This window comes from Alexandromys fortis, unplaced genomic scaffold, assembly GCF_014885135.2.
Source record: "Alexandromys fortis isolate MF-2015 unplaced genomic scaffold, M_Fortis_MF-2015_v1.1 scaffold_118, whole genome shotgun sequence".
Classification (NCBI taxonomy): Eukaryota; Metazoa; Chordata; class Mammalia; order Rodentia; family Cricetidae; genus Alexandromys; species Alexandromys fortis.
Window position 1 is genome coordinate 2,083,799 of NW_026068010.1, and position 17,516 is coordinate 2,101,314.

At 47.8% G+C, this 17,516-nt stretch overlaps 1 protein-coding gene across 2 annotated transcripts in view; it reads left to right on the forward strand.

The window, feature by feature from the left end:
* The window catches only part of Mtus2 (microtubule associated scaffold protein 2), a 368,119-nt gene that overhangs the window by 263,253 nt on the left and 87,350 nt on the right, over window positions 1-17,516 (forward strand). For both annotated transcript variants that reach the window (XM_050161972.1, XM_050161973.1), the window contains exons 6-7: window positions 5,799-5,897; window positions 12,707-12,918. In XM_050161972.1, coding sequence (XP_050017929.1) covers window positions 5,799-5,897; window positions 12,707-12,918 — 311 coding nt within the window. The remainder of the gene's footprint in view (window positions 1-5,798; window positions 5,898-12,706; window positions 12,919-17,516) is intronic.

The window sequence follows — 17,516 nt, forward strand, 5'->3', positions numbered from 1 at the left end:
TTTGTCATTGTGAAGCCAATGGGAGGACCAGCGGTCGTGTGGGGGAACAGAGCAGGCTGGAGGAGAGCAGAAGAATTCAGAATGTTTCCAGAAGAAAAATGAAAGCAATAAATATGGAAGCCCTTTGTGTGGCGTGAGGTCACCAAGCCCGGAAGATGGGATTTGGATGATGTATGCTGTGTCTGCTGAGGGGCGCTCCCCACGTCATCAAGAGAGCCGTGTGAGGGTTGTTCCAGAATGACCCGTGTGCTGTGCTATCCAGCCAAAAGAAAGGTCAGAAGCGTGCCATTCTCTAAGGTGTCCCAGAAGCAGGGACTGTTGGATATGTTTGTGGGCATCCACTCCATCCATACACAGGCGCCGAGAGCCTTCTCTGAGTTAAGCATTGTGCTGGTTACCTGGGGAGCGCTTGATGGATGCGATAAGACAACCCTTGTCCCCAACGTGACACAAGGTGTCACATAATTACCACGTAATTGTCTTATTACAGTTGTCATAAGGGCCACAAAGAGAAAATGAATGCACAGGAAGGTGTGGGTGTAAAGGGCTGAGGCTGAGTGTGGAGATAACACCCAGTAGGAGAAACTGGAGTTTTGAGAGAAGTTGCCAGCCATTGCTGGTATGGAGGAATAACCTGTCTCCCCCTTAAAAATCTCAGTCATGGAGTTGCTAGCAATATGATGCCTTGCTCATTTGAATATGTGTGTGTATGTATGTATGTATGTATGTATACACACATGTATACACACACGCACACATGCACATACACACACACAAATACTCTCTCCTTCTTCCTTCCCCTGACAAAAAAACTTGGAAGCTATAAAATGACCGAAAGACCAGCAAACCCTCTCGACAGTTAGTGGGCTAGGGATTTGTCTGGCCCCAGGGTGACGTGAGAAGTGGGAAAAAATCGTCTCTTTCCTCTGCTGTCCCCTCTAATCCTTTCCTTGAACCCTCTGCAGGAATAGTATTTGATAATTTGAGAAGCTTTCTAGGGCACTTGCACAGTGTCAGGCTGTACACAACACTGACCCACCTTGACCCCAAGCCACCAGCAGGCTGGTGTAAAACCAGCCTTGTTTTTGTAGGAGTTCTTCGAAAGTGGGATACTAACATCTCAACTCTTATGTCAGAACTTGTAGGGGGATTGTATCTAAAGGTTACATACCTGTCGCCCACTCTGCCTGTCAACCCTAAGGAAGCGAGTCCAGCAGCAAATGGTCTTATGGCTTCCATGGTGGATTTCGACAGTTGTACCTTGCAGAAATCTGCCCATGGTGCCATGTGTGCATCGCTATGCTAGCGGATACCATGGTGCTGCCCTACCTCTTTCTTTGGGGAGTGGGGAACTTTGAATTGTACATCGCTGAGTTCCTGTCCAGGCTTGTATGATCCGGTGCATTGCGTTGATGCGATCTTAAACACTAACAGTGCCTTTGGGAGTAGAGACTTAGTCTTTATGGGGTGCAGAGAAAATCCTAAGTTTAAGAAAGAGACAAATGCCAGTTAACCATTTGACAAGACAGATGGGAAAGAATGATATATTTCCCAGGAAGAGCAGTCTTCGTATCTTGTATCTCTCAGCAGTCACACAGCCATCAGATGCTGGAGCCATGCTGGACCCTATCCTTAGCCAATCAAGTCCTCCAGCCTAATGAATACCAGTGCTGAGGGACACAGTTCAAGCCTCTGCACCCCTGCAGGGGGCCTTTATCTTTCTCCATCACGTCTGGTCCTGCTACTCCCTGGCTTAGGACCCTTTAGCATTCCCAGCTGCCTGTGGATCCAGGGCCCATAGTCAGAACCCCTGCCACCCACCTACTCCCTGCCATGGCACCTTCTCCCCTGCTGCACACCTTCTCCTTGCCACCCACCTCCTTCCTGCCATGCCAACTTCTTGTACCTCCAGTTACATTGCTAAGCCGAGCCATGCTGTGCCTCTGTGATTTCTCTCCCACTGTTCACTCCATCCCTCATCCTTTTCTTTTAGGGTCTGATTCCCAGTCACTACTGCAACATCGCTACCCGCCTGATGTTTGCGACCCATACCCACTTACTGGCCATGCAGCAATGACGATGCAGGCACTTGGCCATCTTGATGACCACCACCACCACCATAAACATACTCTCATGCAGTCTTCACCCAAGGGCTCTTGTCTCTATTCCTGAACACCAAGTGGTATGATAAAACTCCACTTTCCCTCTGCTTATAGATGGGGAGCTGGCTTTCCCAGCATCAGAGTATCTAGGCAGCTGATCGGGACTTGGGGTGAGGTCTGTCTTTCCCCAAAGCTGCTTCTCTTTCTAATATACCACTTCTATGTATCTATTAAAAGACTGGCTGGTGGTAAAGGACAACGACTCTGACTTAAGGTTCCCAAATAGGACATTAATATGTATCTTCATGAGCTCAATTATAATTTGCTGAATTTTGTGAAATGGGGTGTGCAGATGCCACTCAAGAAGAGTATGACTTAATTATTCTCGTGTCGCGTAAAGACTGGTGCTCCAGCTTCATCATGACTGTTGAGGAATCGTACTGAGAAGCAACAGTCAGCATAGGGGCACAGAAAACAGGAGCCTGAAATACATCATCTTCCTTTCTCAGAGTGATTCTGAACGTTGAGCTGCCAACATATGAGGGTGAACTATCTAGCTAAGCCCATAGATGCACTATTAAGTAACAGGGCAGCATCAGCATTAATGGATCAAACTGACATCACAGCCACCTTGATAAGTTGGTTGGAGAAACCTGGTAGCTGCCCAAAGTTACAAAAACAGAAGACTGCAAGCTTGGATGAAACCCATGCAATTAAGTGCAAAGCTCACGCTGTACCCAGAGCCCTGTACTGGGAGCTGGCACAGGGTGGATGTGACATCAGTGGCCTGTGTCACACACGAGAAGTTACTCGCCAGCAGGAAACTTGTCTGGACACCTTCTTTCTTTTTAATTGCACACACCTTTTGGCTTTTGAAAAGACCAATTAGAACAATAATCTGTTTCCACGTGACTGTTGGAAAAAGTGGAACAGAATTATATATGAACATTGGTGAGTTGCTTGTTTCTACCATGTAGAATTTGCATGGTGGGGGTTAGGTGGGGGTGCACTTAAAATTGGAACCAGATTCCCATAGTGGTTACCAATAATAGCTCTGTGAGCTTGGCTCTGTAACATTCACACCCTCGCATTAGACGGAAAGGACTGGCAGCAGCCCCATTAGGTGTGATTGAGTACCCCAGGCTAGCTCAGCGCCTACAAGCCACAGTTCTGTGTTAGTCTCATTCAGCCTGCTGCTAAAAAATGCAAGGTGAGTGCATTATAAACAGCAGGCAGGAAGATTCTCCAAGCCCCGCCTCTCATAATGCCATCCTACTGGAGATTGGCAGTAAGGTTTCCCCAAGCCCCGCCTCTCATAATGCCATCCTACTGGAGATTGGCAGGAAGATTCTCCAAGCCCCGCCTCTCATAATGCCATCCTACTGGAGATTGGCAGTAAGGTTTCCCCAAGCCCCGCCTCTCATAATGCCTTCATACTGGAGATTGTATTTCAACATACAAATCCGCAAGGGGTGGGCAGAAGGCAGGTTCTAAAAATGTATCAGAAATAGGACTGAAGAGATAGGTTGGAGACTGAAATGCCTGCCTTGTTGAGGATCTTGATCTTCAGAACACGAGAAATCCAGGCATGGTGGTGCATGCTTGAAATCCCAGCACTAAGGAGGCAGAGACAGGCAGTTCACTGACTGTCACTAGCCACCTACCCTAGCCTCATTGGCCAGTCCCAAGTCCCAGTGAGAAACTCTGTCTCAACATATCTCTAGTACACACATCTGCTTTGGGGAGGTGTGTACACTTCTCTGGTACACACATCTGCTTTGGGGAGGTGTGTACATTTCTCTGATACACATGTCTACTTTGGATAGGTGTGTATGTATGCTTTGGCTAGGTGTGTACATTTCCCTGGTACACACATCTGCTTTGGGGAGGTGTGTACGTTTCTCTGGTACACATGTCTGCTTTGGATAGGTGTGTATGTAACTCTGGTACACATGTCTGAATTCCCTACACTGCCCTAGTCTGCTTCTCTGTTGCTGTGATAAACACCATGACCAAAAACAACTTGGGAACAAGACGGTTTAGTCGGTTGACAGGTCACAACCCATCATCGAAGACTCAATATGAAGCCAGGAACTCAAGGCAGGAACATGAAGGCAGGAACTAAAGCAGAGGACAATGAGAAATGCAGATTGCTGTCCGTGACTTGCTCAGCTACTTTTCTTATGTGTCCCAGGCTCACCCGCCTAGGGATGGCACCACCCATGGTAGGTTGGGCCCTCATCCATCGGTTAGGAGTCACAAAAACATCCCACAGACAAGTCCAAGAGCCCATCTGATGGAGGCGGTTCCTCAGTTGAGGGTCCTTCTCTCCAGGTATGTCAGGTTGACAATGGCTACACACTTATGATTGGGAAACATGGGGGATGTTTTGGAGGGCAGGAGCTAGGCAGCCATTGCAGTGGCATCTCAGTAGATCACCACGGGCGTCCTTAATCACTCTGAGCTGGCCATGAAGGGACTCTTCCCCTGGAGAGGGAAAACCTGGACCCCAAACTAATTCCTTTTCTTATGCTCTTGAGCCCATTTCAAAGTTAAATTACCAAGTAAAACGAGGCAAATAACCAGATAAATTCAGAAGAGGAGATGGTGGACGGGCTCTCAAGGCCTCCAGATCCCAGCCCCCTGCAGCCTCAGTAGATAGACCGTCAATGTGTGTGGGCATATAAACCTTTAATACTGCTCTCAGGACTTCAGAGCAAGAAATGGTTCGGGGATTGTGTGCATTCGGACATGTTAAAACCTAAAACTACTGGCAGTGAAGGACAGTCTTAAAATGTTTGAAGAGGGAGAATCAGCAAAACATAATTTCAATACCAGGGGAAGGGCTGTTCTGCAAATTAAAAGAACGATCCCTATCAGGGAGAAAAATGGGCACAGTATCTACCCATTCACATGCTGGCAATTAGGCCTCTGTTAAACAAAGCCAAACATATGATTGCTGTACAGAGACCTTTGGGGTCTGTCAAATTACATGCCTGGCTTGTCAGTGCCAGCAGGGGGGTGGGCCTGGAGAAAGTTCCTCACACTGTCTCATGGGAACACGAACAACTGGACATGTAGTTGACAATGGCAGTTTACCTAGCAAGAGTGAGCAGACTTCAGCTTTCGGAGGGAAGGCACTCTGCAGCCCTGGTCATCTCCTGAGGGCATCTACACATGCTGCTAGGTCCCCCATGCCCAGGTTATCCCTCCGGCCCCACCAGCTGGAATAACCAGGAAGGCTCAGCTACAACCGAGGGGGTTGGTGATCTCTAGGTCACCTCAGGAAATGAATTAGAGCCCAATGAGGTCCCCAGTGACTCGGTGGGTATTTCTACCTATCCCATCCCTTCCTGTCCTTAGTAGACCAAGTTGGTGCCTAAGTTCAATGACATTTTAATCCCTAGGTGTTTTGTGAGGTCAATGGGTACTGAGCCTACCAGCGTAAGGTGTTGTGGTCAAACTAGAGACAAGTGGGTCCATTTTAGGTGGCACTGGGAACTAAACTCCCTTTGTTCTAAATAAGTGTGTCAACCTCCCAGGCAAAGGGGCGGGGGCGTTTACTATAACAAAGTATCCAACAATTTCCTGTTGTTCTGTTTGCCTTTGATTATGCCTTCTCCACAGAAGCCTGTGTTACAGTGCCTCCAGTAACCACCCCTTTCTCTTTCTTTCCTCTTTACAAACCCTATGCAGGAACGAAGAAAGAATCACAGAAAGACCCAGAAGCTAACAAACCTGCCGTGTCGTCTCCCAAGAGAACAGCGTCATCTTCCAGCAAGGTTCACTCACCAGGTACTTACACGCGTGGGCGGTGCTGTTTTGCGAGACCTGAGTTTGGCACTAAGTTCGTTCAGGTGGCCGGTGATGTGTACACGCTGGCCTGGCACAGGGGCTGGGGTTTCCTCATTCTGTACCCGAGGACGTGAGTTTTACTTATAAAAACAAGAGGTTATGCCACATATATGTGGGAGAATTTCTTTGCAAAAGGCTATGAGCTCTTATGAGAACATGTAAAAATAATTCAGTTGGGAAACAAATCACACTTTGAAGGTCTCAGCTCAAGTAGTATTTCATAAAAGGAAGAGAAACAGAGGCTGTGTATAATAGTATCTAGCTTTTGGACTGTTTCCAGTCTATGCCTAAAAAGAAGAATGTTTTAAAAGTTGAAATATAGAAATATTTATATCAGTAAAATGCCAAACAATTAAAAATCAATACAGGTTAAATCTCCTATGTGTAAAGTGTACATCTTGGTCAGTTTTGACATGTGCTCTTACCTGTGAAGCTAACACCTTTCAATGAGGAGAAAACACACATCCATCTTCTTCCAAAATGTCCCGGTGGTCTTGTCAGGCCCATGTTCACAGCCCACCACACCCCAATCCCAACCAGCTCTGGTCTAGTCTGTCTAGTAGTTTGTGTTTCCTAAAGTCTCATGTATGCGGAATCGTGTAATACACTTCCATTTTACATCGTCTTTAGTAACCCTTTCTCCAGTGTGTTAGTTACTTTGCTGCTGCTGCTGCTGCTGCTGCTGCTGCTGCTGCTGCTGCTGCTGCTGCTGCTGCAGCGAAACAGCGTGACCCACAGGGAAGTCCCAAGTGAACACATGCTGTTGACATGGGCACAGCATGTCTGGGACCCAGTGCCTCAGTCTCAGAGGAAGACCGTGTGTGCAAAACACAGCCACCATTGCTTTCTCCCCCTAGATGCTCACAGCCTGAAGACTGCTGCTCTACCAAGACTGTCCCTGCTGAGATTAGCTAAACTTGCTTCTCTGTTCAGCTGATGTCATAACCCCACCTCCTTGTTCAGTGGATGTCATAATCTCACCTCTCTATATATTAAATACAGAGAGCTTCAGGGTACTTTGGTTTCTCCAGTCAATAGCCCAGACCACCCAATTCCAAATTTTTGTCCATGTGTTCATCTGTCTGTCTGTACTTTATTTCCTCGCCAACCCAGTCAGGTCCAAATGGAAGGTCCCTAGAGGTTGTGCAAGGACTTGGTGGAGACCAAGCCAACTTATAAAAGTAGTTTATTAGGCCTGGAGGGATGGCTCAGCTGTTAAAGGCTAAGCTCACAACCAAAAAATATAAGAGTTCGGTTCCCAGCACCCACGGCTGTCCCTCCAGGTACCAAAATAAATAAATAAATTAATTAATTAAAAAAGTAGTTTATTAGGGCTTAGGGTTCCAGAGGTGTAAGAGCTGTCACTGAGGGCAGCAGGCAGCCAGCATGGTGGCTTGAACAGAAAGCAAGGAGCTTACAACCCTTACTGTAAACAGGAAGCTTAGAGAACAGTCACTAGGGATGGTGGGGGGCTTTACAACCCCAAAGCCAGCCCCCAGTGATGACTTCCTCCACTAAGGCCAAACCTCCTAAGCCTACCCAAGCAGTAGCAGCAAACCAAGTGTTCAAATTCATGAGTCTATAGGGAATAGAACTATTAGGTGGTGTGGTCGTGTTGGAAGAGGTGTGTCGCTGTGGGGTGGGCTCAAGCCATGCCCAGTAGGATAGTCTTTACTTCTGCTCCCTGCAGAGCAAGATGTAGACACTTCTCCTGCACGCAGCCATGTTCCACCATGACAGTGGTCTAAACTTCTGAAACTAGAAGGCACCCAATTAAATGCTTTTCTTTCTAAGAGTTGCTATGATCGTGGAGTCTCTTCACAACAATAAAAAAGCCTAAGACCCCAGATGTATGGTTCATGTAGTAATGGTATGCTTAACTGTTGGGGGATATTTGTACATTGTGGAGATGAATTGCTGTGATTGGTGTAATAGGAAACTGAATGGCCAGTAGCAAGCTAGGCAGGACCTCTGGGCAGAGAAAGAATGCTGGGAAGAAGAAGACGAAGTTGCCAGCCAGACAGAGAGGAAGCAGAATGGGCAGTACAGAGTAAAGGTAACCAAACCGTGTAAAAGAACATAGATTAAAAGATAGGGGTTAATTCAAGCTGTAAGAACAGTTATGAATTAGCCTCAGCTAAGGCTGGGATTTTTTAATTAATAAGTCTCCATGTCATTTTTGTGAGTTGGCATCCCAAAGAAAAATCCAGCTACACTTAACTTCTTTAAATTGCGCCAAATTCTTTCTTAAAGTAATCTGTCGTTTGCGTTTCCAGCAGTAGTGTCTAAAGATTTTAGTCCCCCCACCTCCTTGCCAATGCCTAAGGACACTTCACCCCGATGCTCATCTGTGTAACTCGCCAGTAAGTGGAAGTAGTGGCTTCCCTGAAAGTCATAAGTAGGCACAGATGAGCATCAGGGTAAAGTGTCCTTAAGATGGGAACCGGAAAGGTCCCCTGCTGACAGCATCCATCCCTGTGGCTTTAGAGAGTGCTCTCTAGATGTGTCTAGCCAGGCCAGCAACTCCAGACCCCACGTTTTAGGGACGCCTAGACACTTCGGCACAAAGGTAGAATTGCTTATTCATTAAACCCCAGCCCTCCCCTCCTCCTCAGAGGTCAAGGGTGATTAATTGCATTCAAGTAAAATGGCGGTAAAATAGCCCACAGACTTGACCACAGGCCAGTCAGATGGAGGCAGTCCCTGCGTTACTCTAGTTTGTGTCAAGATGACAGAAACCAACCGCACACTGGACAACCCTTGGCAAACAGTAGTCCTGTTTAGTACTGAGTAGGAAAAGAATTCTGTCTCAGAAATCCTTCTAACTATGCTTACGGTCATAAAAACAAAGCTATCTTCAAGTCCACAAGGAACTCCCCTCATGTGCCCTTGGGATCTGCCTCTGTTAGGAAGATGAGCACATTCCACAGAGGACTTTCCCTCCAACCAAGAAGCCATCAAAGCTGTGTCCCGGTCCTGGTCCTTGCTTCCACCTTGTTTACAAGTGTGAAGGTCATGGCCTTCCATCATATTATCAGTGCGCAGGCACCAGCTCGGCTCTGTTACTGTATCTGATAAGCTCTGCAGATTGGATTAAATCACCCTGTCCATCTCTGGCTCTCCTCGGGTAGTGACTGGATGCTGCAAATGAATTTTTAATACTTGCTTTCCATTTTCAAACACCGTGGCCTCCCCAGTGCTTCGCCTCGGCACGCAAACTGTCGGGAGCTCAGACTTTGCACGCAAACAACTGTTGACATTCGCCTTTGTGCTGATGTCCAGTTACTGGCCTCCCCGCTGGGACTAAGCTGTCACATGTCATTGTGGTCAGCATACATTCCATCTGCCCTACCCTGATTTGTGCAGCTGGTAGGCTGGTTTGAAAGAAACTGTGGCCAGGGCAGGACTTGGGCAGTGGGAATGCAGTCCAGACTTAGGGCAAGCTCCTAACCCTATGGGGTATGCTGGAGACGTAGAGTAGCCCCACAAATGAGGAAAAGGGAAGCACCCTGGGCAGAAAGGAGCCAGGGACCTGGGTTGGTCCCTCTTGGACAGTTGTTGGACAGAGGCAAAGATGAACCTCATTCCTTGCTCATCCACTGAACCTAGAAGGACACCAGACATAAAGATAGCATTCAATAACAAGAATTAAGTATTTGGGACCTTGAAAGTCTTGACATGAAGCATCTAAAATCCTAGCAAGAAGCATATCAAATCAGCTGTCTGTTGGGCATAGCAAGTGAGTGCTCATCTAGTTCTTTGATCATTGTTAATTTAGAGGTAAGGGCCTTGGCACGATATTGGTAAAACGGTAAATTTGTGCGGCCACCGTGAGGATTAAGATTCGCCATCACAAACCCTTCTCAATGAAGCAAAAGTGAAGTCCACGGCCAACCTAATTTCTCAGCGCTTCCTTCCTGGTGGGGAAGCTCTGAGGCCTGGGCTTTGGCCAGCCCTTGACAGTGATTGAGAATTATGGTACAGCCAACAAGGAGCCCTAAACAAGGACTGTTTCTTTGAGTCACTTAATGTCACAGAATAGCTAAGTTTGTTGTGTTGGCTCCAAAAGTGAGTGTTCTTAGGGGAGCAGCTGACTTGGCCAAGATGTCAGTTGCTGGGTGACCCCGAGAGGAGAAATTTGAGCTGCCTGCTTGCATTTGACTGAATACCTGAACTTTGAGTACATGAATGACAGCAATGTAATAGTAATAGTAATAATAGTAATGCCAGCTTAAAAAGGAAATTTCAATGGGAGTAGTCATTTCCTTAACCTAATGACAACAATGATGGCTAGTTTTAGGTCAACTTGACAGAAGCTAGAGTCAGCAGAGAGGGAACATTGAGCAAATGCCTCCATAAGATCCAGTTGTAAGACATTTTTTTAATTAGTGATTGATGGGGGAGGACCCAGTCCATAGTGGGTGGTGCCACCCCTGGGATAGTGGCCCTTGGTTCTATAAGAAAGCAGGCTGTGCAAGTCATGATGAGCAAGCCAAGAAGCAGCACCCTTCACCAGTTCCTGCCTCTAGGTTCCTGCCCTGTCTGAGTTCCTGTCCTGACTGCTTCAGTGATGAACAGTGATGTGGAGGTGTAAGCCAAATAAACCGTTTCCTCCCCAACTTGGTTTTGGGTCATGGTGTTCATCACAACAATAGAAACCATTGAAACTATAGAAATGGAGACTACACTTCTCTTACAGAGGACCTGAGTTTAGTTCTGAGCACCCATGTCGGGTGGCTCACACCTGCTTTAACTGCAGTTCCTAGACTCTCTTTTGACCTGTGGTGTGCTCACATACATGTTCACATATACGCGCGCATGTGCACACACAGACACACAGAAATAAAACTGAAATAACTTTATAAATCTATAAATACACACACACACACACACACACACACGGCAGTGTGGGCGGAGGAAGCAGCACAGCTCAGAGCTGACCCTGTAGACTGTGCTGACGGTCAGCCTTAGTTCACTGTGGTTTTCTTGAATTTCTGGAGGAAATGTCTCCTTTCATAAAGGCACCAGACACTCAGTGCCTCGGCACAGTGACTAATGTGCAGGAGAGTTTTATAAAATCGCCAGCCTTCTCGCCACGGAAAGATGAACACCAGCAGCCATGAAGGCAATTTTTGAGAAGCAATTCTGCCTAAGTCCCAGAGGTTAAGGCATATCACCTGTGAGGTCCCACCTCAGTCTCTGAGGTCTTGTTAAGACTATTATAGTGTCTATTCATGACTGTTACCATGTCTGCTGCTAAGTCATTCATCGGATGAGACCATCGGCACGTGACAGTTCACCTTGCCCTGTCTCCATGCGTCAGATGCTAGGTTCGGGGTTTGTATCCTGATCCTGAGATCTTAGAAAGGAAACAAAAGTCAGAAGAGAGAGAAAGAGCCCCGGAATAACTCAAGGCGGCACAGGGACATCTGCCCAAACACAGAAAGACCATGTCTGAGACACCAGGTCATGGCCACCTGCAGGCTCTCTGGCTGCCTGTGGGGAGAAGGTGTCTCTGTGCCTCAATGGAGGGATGGTGGCCCGTGGGTCCCTAACCATGATGGCCTTCTTTCCAATGAGCTCTTTCCCGGAGCCTTACCTTCCTCAAACTTCAGCCTAAAATGCCCCTCTCTGTCCCTCCCTCCCTAACCCTGCCATACCTGTCTCTGTCCCTCCCTAACCCTGCCATGCCTGTCTCTGTCCCTCCCTAACCCTGCCATACCTGTCTCCGTCCCTCCCTAACACTGCCATGCCTGTCTCTGTCCCTCCCTAACCGTGCTCTAGGACCCTGACAAATTTCTGGTTCATTCTGGGAGTTACACCACCTCACATTTGCCTCCCGGGAGCTTTGTGGGCAGAGTGGGGAGTGGTGGCTTCCTTCACACTGCAGTGGGAACAGAGGGAGGCTTCCTGAGGGAACCACCTAATAGCTCTGCAAAGATCATTCTACTTGTAATGAAAATAAGAAGCGGGGGGAGGGAGGGAGGGAATGGGGAGCTTAGACCATATCTGTAGCTGTGGGCATGATATGAAGTCACACTGGGGGTCCCCAAGACATTAGTGCAGTAGGAACTAAGCCCCCCATAGATATTCTCACTTACGTGACCTTGAAGCTGAAGAACAAGGTCACAAGAGGGTCATACGAAGGGCAGGAAGGGGCTCACAGCATTGTTCTCTGGTACATTCTCAGAAGCCGACTTCTACCGAGTTGATGCGGGATTGATTTCCCAGTAGACACTTGTCTAAAGGCTATAAGTACATAAAATAGATTCAATACAGACAACGTACAATTTAATGTGAAGCCCCACAGCTTCTGTCTTGAATGCCGATTCTAACTGTAAGTTCATTATCTGGTACAGGCTGTGGGTCTGGTTGTTTTTGCTGTTTGATGCTTTTATTTATTTGCAAGAATTTTATAATGAAGTTTATCATTTTTTTAAAAAAAAATCCATTAAGACACAAGAAAGAAAAAGAAAACTTCTCGCTTCATTCACTTCAAGCAGGCCTAAAGAAATGGTGGACGCTGAGAGAAATTCGGTGTTGTGTTTGATACTGTTTTCTAAGCATAAACTTGGCACATAAAACTGGTAAAAGGACTAAATGACCTAAGCCCCAGCCTGTTCTGTCCGCATAATACTTGAAACGACAAACTGCCGGCAATTCCTTCCCTGCGCTGCGGGTCTGGGAAGCTCCTGTCAGAGGCTGCAGTTGAACGGAATACCACGAGTGACCGCTCTCTCTCTTCACAGGGCACCCAAAGCAGAGGACCACTGCTCCTCGGAATGGGTTTGCACCCAAGCCTGACCTGCAGGCCCGAGAGGCAGAGCGGCAGCTGGCCCAGCGACTGAGGGACAGGTGTGAGTGGCAGGCCAGGCAGCTGGGCCTGGCTCGCGGGGAGCTGAAGAGGGCCATCCGTGGCTTCGACGCCCTGGCTGTCTCCACGCAACACTTCTTCAGAAAGGTAAGGCCATGGCTGTCATTGCTAAAGGTCTTTTCAGCCACTTGGGCCCTGGAGCTGATAGCGATGCTCATGGAAAGTGTGTGCAATGGTTAGCGTTTGGGGGGATAGAGTTTGGGGATAGTGAATTTCCTGCAGCATTCTAGAATATTCCAGGAACCCCAAACTAGTCAAAGAAACTAGTCTAAACGGAAGAATAAATGACCTTAATTGCAGAAAGAAAAAAAGTGGGCAAAAAAGAAACATACGAAGAGCTCAAAGAGGAAACGTTTGAACACGACAGTGTGTGCTTCTTTGCATTTTCAAAACGAGATGGGCTCATTCTGGTGTTTTGACTGCGGACACAGGGAGGCAGAACCTCAGCGTCATCTCCCTTGGCTTCTGGTGGGACATGTACGGGGCGGGCCTGAACGGTGTGCTCCTCTGAGCCCAACAGCATGGGCTAGAGAAAGGTCTTCGCTGAGCACTGATTCTCTAGAAATGCAGAATGCTCGGTTCTTGTCTGCGGACGTCTGGGGTCATCTGGATGCCAACGTGTGCTTGAGGGTGAAAATGAGTTTTAGTTTAGAGATCCGAATACGATGCTCGTTTTCAGAGTTGCTGTTGATAAAATGGGTAGTTCATTTAGAAAAGAAGAATCTCTAAGAATGGTTAGTTTGTTTAGAAAAAGAAAGTTCATTTTGCCTCAGAGTTCTAGAGGCTGAAAACCTGAGAGCATGCTCTAGCACCTGCTAGGCTCCTGGTGAGGGCCTCAGACTGCTTTACATCATGGTGTGGAGCAGAAGGGCAAGCAGGCATGTGGGAGAGAGGAAGCAGGGTGTCTTAGTTAGGGTTTCTATTGCTGTGGAGAGACACCATGACCATGGTCACTCTTATAAAGGAAACATGTAGTTGTGGTGGCTCACTTACAGTTTCAGGAGTTCAGTCCCTTGTCCTCATGACGGGGAGCATGGCAGCATGCAGGAAGATGTGCTGGCTACATCTCAGCTTGCAGGCAACAGGAAGTTCACTGAGACACCGAGCAATATCCTGAGTATAGGAAACCTCAAATCCCACCCCCACAGGGACTCACTTCCTCCAACAAGGCCATACTCACTCCAGCAAAGCCACACCTCCTAATACCATCACTCCTGATGAGATGATGGGGACCAGTGACATTCAGACTACCACACGGGGCAAGTGAGCATGTGGAAGGGAGCTGCAGGGCAAACACGGAACTGTCTAATGCCAACCGGTTCTCCCAGGAGCTAGTCTGTTCCTGGGAGACAGATATGAATTCTTTCTTAAGGCCCCCTTTTTCAGTAGGAGGTTTTGGAAGCTCAAACACACCCAAGTCCTAAAGAAGAGTGAGCACTGTGAGCTCCACACGAGGGTCCTCTGGCGTGCATAAATAGGAAGCGGTAACAGGATGGTATCAACACTTTCCAGATGAGAGAGTGGGGTGTCTAGAACTCGAGCTATTTTAAAGACAAAACAGTAGGAGATTAATCTGCACGGTGCCCACAGACTTCTTCCTTAATCACCGGAGCGGCATTGGAGAACGGAGGGCAGCTCTTTGCCCTTCTGTCCTCTCCCTCCCTGCCCTCTAGTGGATCAACCCAACCTGCCCTTTCTTCCCTCTGCCTTGATTTTCCTCTGTTCCTAAGCTTTTGGCACAGAGTCCCTTACCGAGCTGCTCTTTGGAGGGGCGGCATTGGTGCATGGCTAACGGTAAAGATTCATGTTTACCAATAGTCCCAGCCTCCTCCGCAACCAGAAAAATTCACCCCAGTAACGAATTTACATTGCCCATCCTTCTGGACTGTTCATATCCGTGTCCATGAAGAGTGACGGATACCTACAGTTTACCCCTGAACAAATTATAACAGTTACAAATGCATGTTTATGTGGCAGGGAGGTGAACCTCACCATGGTGGGTATGCAGAAGTGGGCAGTTTGTCTTGGGTAAGGTGCAGATTTTTCCTGGGCTGTCAAGTCTTCGGTAGGAAAAGAAGTCGTGTGTTTGCTGAGCTGGCTGAGCACACTTTCATTGTGACACTGCCCGCCATGATTGCTCCTTCCGCTCGGCCTTCCCAGAGTCACACAAAGCCTTCATGACTATTTCATCCAGGTAAACACATCCCAGGCCACAGAGAGAGTCTTTGAAAATGTGTGTTGTGCTTTTAAACCTTTGGGCACCATAGCAAGTAAGAAGCCATTGGGCCAGAATTAAGGATCCACTCACATAGTGTTGTAGTTCTCTGACCCAGGAAACCTCTTGTTGACCACAAGTTGTATTCCTCCATGGCACATACAAGACTCTTCAGTTAGAAGCCCAGGAGAGCTAGCAGACGACGTGTAGGCTTCTCCATCAGACCCTACCACTGGGGTGGGGGTGGGGGTGGGCTGCCCAGGCCTTGTCTGTCAGCAAGAGGGATGGTAGACATGATTTCCATTGCTTTCAGTAAAATCGCAGCTCCAGACAGGCCTCTAAAACAGTCCGTAGGATTTCAGCATCCATACCATGTGTGTGATCATTCCTCTAGATAAACCCCAGGAGAAAGGGGCTGTGGTGGTAGGGTCAGGGAACAAACAGCAGAATCTGTAACTGGTGTCATCGATGGCTTCCATAGTCCATTGGGGGTTGTATGTGGTCTGCCATTAGCAGATGGAGCCCAGAGGTCAGACATGGGGTGAAGCCTCGAATAGTGGGGCTCTCTGGAGGTCAAGGACTACGGAGCAGCAGCACCCATGTCACCCTTGTGGGAGGTTAGATACACTGTCCCTGTGTGGGGGGGAAAATGTCCCCAGGTGGGAGGGAACCAGCCACAAGAAAACGTGGTCGCTGCAGCCAGACTCAAACGGAGTCTCTTTTTGTGTATTCACTTGTAAGTTCCCCAGAGCACACACCTCTTGCGGTCCATAGTGCAGGGGTTCTCAACCTTCCTAATGCTGCACCCCTTTAATACAGGTCCTAATGCTGCGGTGACCCCTCCCCAACCACAGAAGTGTTTCATTGCTACTTCATAACTGTGATCTTGCTGTTGTTAGGAACCATAAGGTAAAGATCTGCTGTGCAGATCTGCTATACAACCCCTGTTTGGGGGGTCGCGACCCACAGGTTGAGAACCGCTGCCATGGTGGATTGCGTGGCAGAATGTGGTGGACTGGAGAGACACCGTGCTGGCCAGCGGAAATACCAATTGTGTCTCTGGAAACCCAAACAGGTTCCTCCCTGCTCTCCACGTGTCTCCATAGTCCCTGATGGCAACAGCAGCCTCGTCCGTGTGTGTCCTCCCCGGCTGCATGCTTCTGTCCCTTGTCCTGAGTCTTGGCTGTCTCTGCTTCTGACTGACGGAGGCTACTTCTTTGTCATTTGAGGTCAATTGAGGTCGTCGTCATTTGAGGATATAGAGAGTTAATGGGGAAAGGCACTTGGCGGAAATCCTTGAGAGCCATCTTTTGTGAGGGCAAGGAAATCTCTAGAACCCACCTGATGGTTGTGCTCTCAGGAGGAGATTAGGCGGGCATGATGTGTGGAGTGGACGCCGAGCCTGGCCGCTTTGATGTCATTGTACAGGTAGTGCATCCCTGGTGTGAAATCGGAGATGGTCCAACACCCGAAACCTTTTGAAGACTGACAGGGCACAAGCGCAGCATTCCACACAGGAGCTCCTAAGACTGGTTGCACTCTTAAAATACTGAATAAAATTACCTTTATCCTGTGCTTCAAACTTATTTGAACTCCGTGTACAAACTTAGATCCCATCCCCGAGATAACTCGTTATATATACTGTAAGAACATCCTGAATTCTGAAGAAAAAAATCAGAAGCGTTTCTGTCCCTAAGCACTTCCTGTAAGGGCTACTGACTCTTTATCCATAAACCATAGTCTGGCTGGTCTATCCAGCTCAGTTGCTATAGTAAATTTGTCCTGAAAGTGCTGAATGTGTCTTGAAGGACGCACTGAAAATTCATCTAGTCTCTAGTAACAGCATGGAAGCCCAGCTGGACTCTCCATCCTAGCAGAATGACTGTGGAGGCGGTCAGCTCTGACAGCTTCACCCAGTGCCCAGGGATTCTGAGATGCCACCCGTAGGTGCCAACATAGCCTCACAGCTGCCTGCTCTTAACAGCTCTGCCCCTCGGCAGGCCAAGCAGACCTGCTGAAAAACATGGTCACAAACCTCCAGGGATATAGTAATGAGTATGACCCTCCTGGGCTCACTCCAGGGTCCCGCTGACAAGCTGCAATCTTCCTCTTGGTTTGTTGTTTCTCCAAATGCTACCCTGTAGCACCCCCTAGTGGTGATCTATGAAATAGACCAGACAGTGGTCCTGTACAACCAAGTGTTTTTCATTGAGTACTTGTGTGTGTGTGGGGGGGGGTACTTATTTCTTTTTTATTTTAATATGACTTATTATATCTATCCAATAATTTAATGTTGAATTTTATTTTCATAATTCAAACTGTGATGGTAGATTGTGACTTCTGCTTTTTAGTTATTATGGATTAGGCAGAAAAGGCATGGGAGTGGATGTGAAAAGTCTGTGTATGTCTTACATTTCCAATACTATTTCTGAAAACCTGAGGCGATGCTGAGATACATTCCAGAGAAAAG